The following is a 6,000-nucleotide window of genomic DNA, read 5'->3' on the forward strand; positions in this document are numbered from 1 at the left end:
TTTTCACAATCTTTTTTTTTTTCCCCCCATTTTATTTCGGTACGTACTTCCTGTTGACAATTTGCTGTTGGTTTCTTCTGATCGATGTGGGGAAAGAGTGCGGAGGAGGCGGACGAAATGCCCGGATGTGCGAGTCCCGCACAGAGGCACTCACTTATCAACATGTCCGTGTCCATTTCCATAGCCATCACCATCACCATCACCATCTCCATCGCCATTGCCATTGCCATTGCCATGTCACAGGTGCGCTCAATGCCAGGCCAATGGCAAAAGAAGCAAAAGTTTCGACTTTGTTGACTCTTTTTCATGGACTTTTGTTGCCCTGTTTTGGTAGATAAACAAAGCGCTTTTTTACCCGCTCCGGCCAGATTTCTGTGCACTGCTCCCAGTTCCCAGTTCCCAGCTCCCTGCTCCCTGCCACGCCCACATGGGCCGTCAATCGATTTGGCCACGCAACCGAAACCAGCGGGCCAACAAAATGTTGACGTAAATCAAAAGCCAAATTTCATATCCGCTGTAAGTCTGCTGTAAGCTGATTTACCCACTCTCCTTACCAAAAAATGGATGCAGTGTTCCCGCGTCGTTCCTCCTCTGGGAATCAAACTTTAGGCGTTTCTTTTTTGCATTCGTCGGCGAAGGAGGTGGGTTAGCTGAATGATGGAAAAGATGGATAAAGTTCTGCGAATCTGCGGAATATGTTCGAGCGATATTATACGGTCGTTTAAGTGTCCTTTAACGTGCACCTTTTGCCGCTTATGTAAATGTCTTGTGTCCCATTTTACAAGGAATAAGCACTTTTCAATACCAGATTTAGCACATTTCAAAGGACATCCACTCGTCTGCTTACCGCAACTCTATCTCATCTCCCACTGAATCGTATCCTTTTTTTTTTCGTTTGTAATGCGAGCTCCCTTTTGCTTTGAATCGAGTGTGTCTGTTTGCTGGACGGAGTGGGCGTGGCGGTTGCCTCTGCCATCGGTACAGGTGCTAACATAAATATTTTGACAAAGGGCTGGGCTCCATGGCCAGGAAGCAGAGCTTGCCGGCAGCCAACTTTATTTGCAGTTGGCTGAATGTACTCTCGACTCTGTACTCCATCGATGTGGAGCCAGCTTCCAGCTCTCCAGCTCTGCAGGCTCCTCTGCTCCAGCCCCCATTGCTCCAGCCACACCAACTGTTGCTGACAGCGGTGCGACATTGCCAAGCGCTTATCTGACTTCCTTGTCCTGGTCCTGGTCCTGGTCCTGCTTCTGTTTCGATCCCGTCCTGTCTGCCACAACCTGAGTAGCTGTCCTTGTTCTTTGGAATCGTTTTGCTTTTGTTTTTAGACGACAGTTCCTGAGTTCGTGAGTTCCTGAGTTCCCCGGTTGGCAGCTACAGTCGCCATAACCGCTGTCAATTGTCATCGCTCATCGTTGTCGTCCTTGTTGTCTTTGTGCCTTTGATGCCCCTCATCGACTTCTGGGGCTGCCTAAGCGTGTGGAAAAATCGTTTCCACTTCCTCGGCGACTTGTTATGCCATCGTACTAACCGCTACCGTTTTCCTGTGTTTTCAGATTCTGTGTGGGCGACCGCTTCTACCTGTGCGAGAACAAGATACTCTGCGAGTATGACTACGAGGAACGCCTGGTCTTCGCCTCGATGGCCAATCATCCGATGCTGAAGCGACACGTCTCCTCCTTGGGCCAGGGCTCACCGACGGGTGCGGCCGGGGCGCAGAATACCGCTGGCGGATTGCTGGGCGGCGGACCCGGTGGCGGCAATGTGAATGGCGTGGGCATGGTCAACGGACCGCGCACTCCTGGCGATCACAATAACAACAACAATGGCCCACAGACACCAACCGGCGGTGGGTCACCGTTTGCCGCAGCTGCTGCTGCCGCCGCCGCCGCTGCCCATATGAAGAATCAACTGGGAGCGTCCAGCTAAAATAAAGCCCTGGGCATGGGCGCCGCTGGGGCTATTGTGCCGGGATCTGGAGTCGGCGCTGGAGTTGGAGTCGGAGCGGCGAGTCAGCAATTCTACTCGGGCTTCGGGCTGCAGCATCAGCACCAGCACCAGCATCAGCATCAGCAGCATCACCAACAGCAGCAGCAACAGCAACAGCTCATGGGATTGGGCCTGGGAATGGGCGGTGGTGGAGGAGTAGGAGGAGTAGGAGGAGCAGGTTCCGCCGGTGGACCAGGTGGAGGAGCAGGTGGCGGAGGCGTTGGCAGCATCGGAAGCGGCTGCAAGCGCTACCAAAGAAAGTTCTACAACCGCAACTGAGGAAATCGACGGGGGAGAAAACGCTAGCGGAAAGGATACAGAAATCCAGAATCGATATTCAAATCTTCGTTTGCTTTGACTGAGTTCAAGTTTTATAGTTTTAAAGGCCTAGTTTAGTTAGCCTACACAAAAGTACTTGCTGAATTCGCAGACATTTTTGGATCCTAACATTTAAGAGACAATATCTTTACTTAGTTCTATTCGAGAATGGTCCCCCATTTGTTTTTAAACAAGTTTTTTTTTTTAATTTTATTTTCGTTTGCACTAAGACCTGTACATATTTTCCTTGTATACTGTTGACTTATTAGCGCGATCCGTTTTTTTTTTTAACATACTCCACCATATAGATATATTCGTATTTATCTATGTATATGCATAAATAATTTTATTTTCACGCTTGAAGCGTGCGGTGCCAAAACAAATTCAAAGCAGTGCCAAAAAGTAAAAAAATAAACGAAGGACTAAACTGATGAATGTGAAGTGTAAAACAGAGGCGGCTGAAGGAGAAACGAAACGGCTTTGTTGTGGACCTGCGAAATCGAGAGAGTTAAACATCCCCACCGATCAATGTTCGATTTTCCATGTGTCCTGGCAATCCGAAGGAGCCGCAGGATCGTAGAGTAGAGGTAGAATGAAGTGGTAGCTGAAGAGGTAGAGATAGAGAGAGAGAGGGCAATTGGCAAAAGTGAACTTTGATGTGTAAATATTGAGACATTCTGCACACGACTTAAGCACACATGATTTTTGTTCTGATTCCATTTTAAGTCTGTTGGAGCAACGTTGTTGATTATTATTTAAGTTTAGTTTAGTGCGAGGCTAAAGAATGTTCTTTCCACGGCGAACGTTGTATAGAAGTAGCTAGAGCTGGATGATGGATTCATTAAGGATGGATTCATTGATGATGGCCAGATGGTGATCCAGATGATCCAGCGTTAGATGTAAAGCGCCTAAGATAGGTCGATGTAAAGTTAAGGATTTGTGTGCGTGCGTGTGTATATCTATAACCAAGCGAACTAGTTACAATATGGGTGTATTTATTAATCTTTTTTTTTTTTGCGCAATCTAATGTAACACTAATCAATATGCGTAATTAGCGTTCGAAAGGAGCTAGCAAATATACTAAGTACGGGAGAAACCAAAGTGTGTGTATAAGCATCAGTCTATCTACGAGCGATAAACAATACTACCTATCTATCGAATTACCGAAACTATGTTAAATATCGTAATAATCTAATAATCGGCAATAAGTAAGAGCGATTACCCAATATTTTTTTTGTATTGTATTGTTAGAGAGCAGGCATAAAGTTAAATCAAAAATATCTAAAGTGTAAGATAAACCCGCTTAGACTTATATATACGTGCATATACATTAAAAACATAAAAAAAGAAGAAACACAACCCATAATCCAAGTTTTTGGACAGCAACCAATAATATTAATTAAAGCAGCCAGAAATGAGATTGCAAATGAAATAAAAAAAAAATCAAAACTAAAGAGAAAAAAGAGTAAAAAACTTGAAAAAAATATAAAACAAATGCAAGTGCAAGAGCAAAAACACAAAAACAAAAAGGAAACAATAAATGTAATTAACAAACATTTGAAAAAATTAACCCGCAGTTGTGTTGGCATTCATTTCATCATGGGATTCATGGGATACTATGTATCGTATTTGGTAAATGGTATATGGGGTTTTTTGGGATTTGGTACTCCCCCTTCCCCCCTCCCCTTCCCCTTGTTCTCGGTTTGCCAACTGCAGTTTGTCGCTTGACATTTGTTGACTCTTTCGCTTTGACGGCCATTAATCACGGCATTGTTGCTGCCAATTTGAAATCCACAGCCCAGACAGCCAATCCGCACCAGAACGGAATGGTATGGCATGGTATGGTATGGCATGGCATGGGCGGCCTGATAAATGATGCCTCATATTTTTGAGCCCCGGGCACCGTTCCGCAATTGAAATAATAAAAGCACTGGCTGAATCCCAGAGCCCAATCTAGCCACAGCCACATCCACATCCACATCCACCCTCCGCCGCCGAGCCATTGATTAATGAAACTTTAAAAGGGAACACGCGTCTTTTGTCTGCGACGACCGCAAAAACTTTGCCATGGAGATAGCGCATCTTTTCAATATACGATGCAAAAGTTTGCCGTCTTATTGGATGCGGATTGGGATCCAAGGAGCCAGCAGCCAGGAGTCAGGACCAAGACGACGATGATGCCGCCGCCACAGGCCATAACAATAAAAGTCATTTATAGATTTCGATTTCGGGCACATGTGAGGACACCCAATGGGGACGGGGGATTCCCCTCCAGCCCCAGGGGGCACCACTATACAAAGATATATACATATACATATGTACATAACTATAGTTTCGGGCTGCTTATCAGCAGTTTTGGTCGCAGGACACGAGGGTGGGCACAGGACACAGGGTGGATGATGCTGGTCCTTTTGTCTTTGGCTGGTGTCATAATCAGTATAAGTGCTTATGAAAATGTCCTTTGTTGCCAGAAATGCTTATCAGCACGGGCCGCCCATTTCCTTGTCGTCGCCATAAAAATCTATAAAAATAATGTTTCAATTCGGCATGGTTGGGTTTTAGACGGAGTTTGGGGGTTTCTGTGGAGCCAAAGTGCCCCTGTCAATCAAGCGGGGTGATCACATTGCGGAATGTGTCCGAAAATATTATGATAAGCGGTAAGAGAAATCGCTGGCATTGCGGCCATGAAGGGAAAGGCATTCAAATTCGCTTCACAGAACCACCACCATCAAAAACATCGCTCAGCAGGATGATTAATTAAACGGGTTTTGCGCCAAACTCTTTTCATGTTTTAATTACGCAAATACTCGGCATAATTTACCAGATGCTATGACAACAACAAGTGAAGAGAGCGAAAAATATGCATAAGAAACAATTTGTCTAAGCTGCGGTGCCCGTGTGCCCCGTCCCCATTTCTCCATTTCTCGGATCCCCCCAAATCCAATCCTATCCAATCCCCCATCTTATGTGGCCATTGTAATGCGACAACTCTTAGCCAACGCCAGCCTTGTGTCAACTTCAAAGTGGAAATTCCAGAATTCACCTTGTTTGCATATTCCCCTCCTGATCCAGTTTCCAAATATGGTCCTGTTTCAGTTTCGGTTCCAGTTCCTGCTCCTGCTGCTGCTCCTTCACCTGCCCCCCAACTCCTGCTCATCGCACATCATCTGGGGATCGGGTTGCTTTGTGCAAATTAGTTCAGCGGCATGACCAATTCACTCCGGCATCCAAGTGCAAGCAACTCCACCCAAGGACTCACCTCGAGGGGAATGGGAAGCTGAACCCTCTTCGGTTCAAACTAAGTTTTTGGAATTTCGGAAGTTATGGCAGGATCAAGCTGGCTTTAGCACATTTTATTTGGTGTAAGTTTAATAATATTTTATTAGTTTTTGGTAAATTAAATAGCAGAAGATGTAACAATAACCTTTCGGTGGCAGAACACTTAAAATATATTTATATACATAAATAAATAAATATATCTTTCGATCACCAAACGAAAAGTATAACTTGCCAAAAGTACAAACCCAAAATTGTCTAAAAATAATACACATGGGCTGAACAATGAGAAGAAAGTAATATTAAATATATTATAGGTATATCCCTTTTTTAATCGTATTTATTTTTATTGGTGTCATTTTTGGGTTATATATCCTAACTGCTTAATAATTTTGTAAATTACTCAAGTATTATTTT

General features: G+C 44.7%; 1 protein-coding gene across 1 annotated transcript in view; it reads left to right on the forward strand.

The window, feature by feature from the left end:
- Positions 1-3,739, forward strand: part of LOC6525810 — a 54,313-nt gene extending 50,574 nt beyond the window's left edge. The window contains 1 exon segment of the mRNA XM_039377306.2: positions 1,557-3,739. Coding sequence (XP_039233240.1) covers positions 1,557-2,268 — 712 coding nt within the window. The 3' untranslated portion in view covers positions 2,269-3,739.
- The last annotated feature ends 2,261 nt before the right edge of the window (positions 3,740-6,000 follow it).

The sequence above is a fragment of the Drosophila yakuba genome, chromosome X, assembly GCF_016746365.2.
Source record: "Drosophila yakuba strain Tai18E2 chromosome X, Prin_Dyak_Tai18E2_2.1, whole genome shotgun sequence".
NCBI lineage: Eukaryota > Metazoa > Arthropoda > Insecta > Diptera > Drosophilidae > Drosophila > Drosophila yakuba.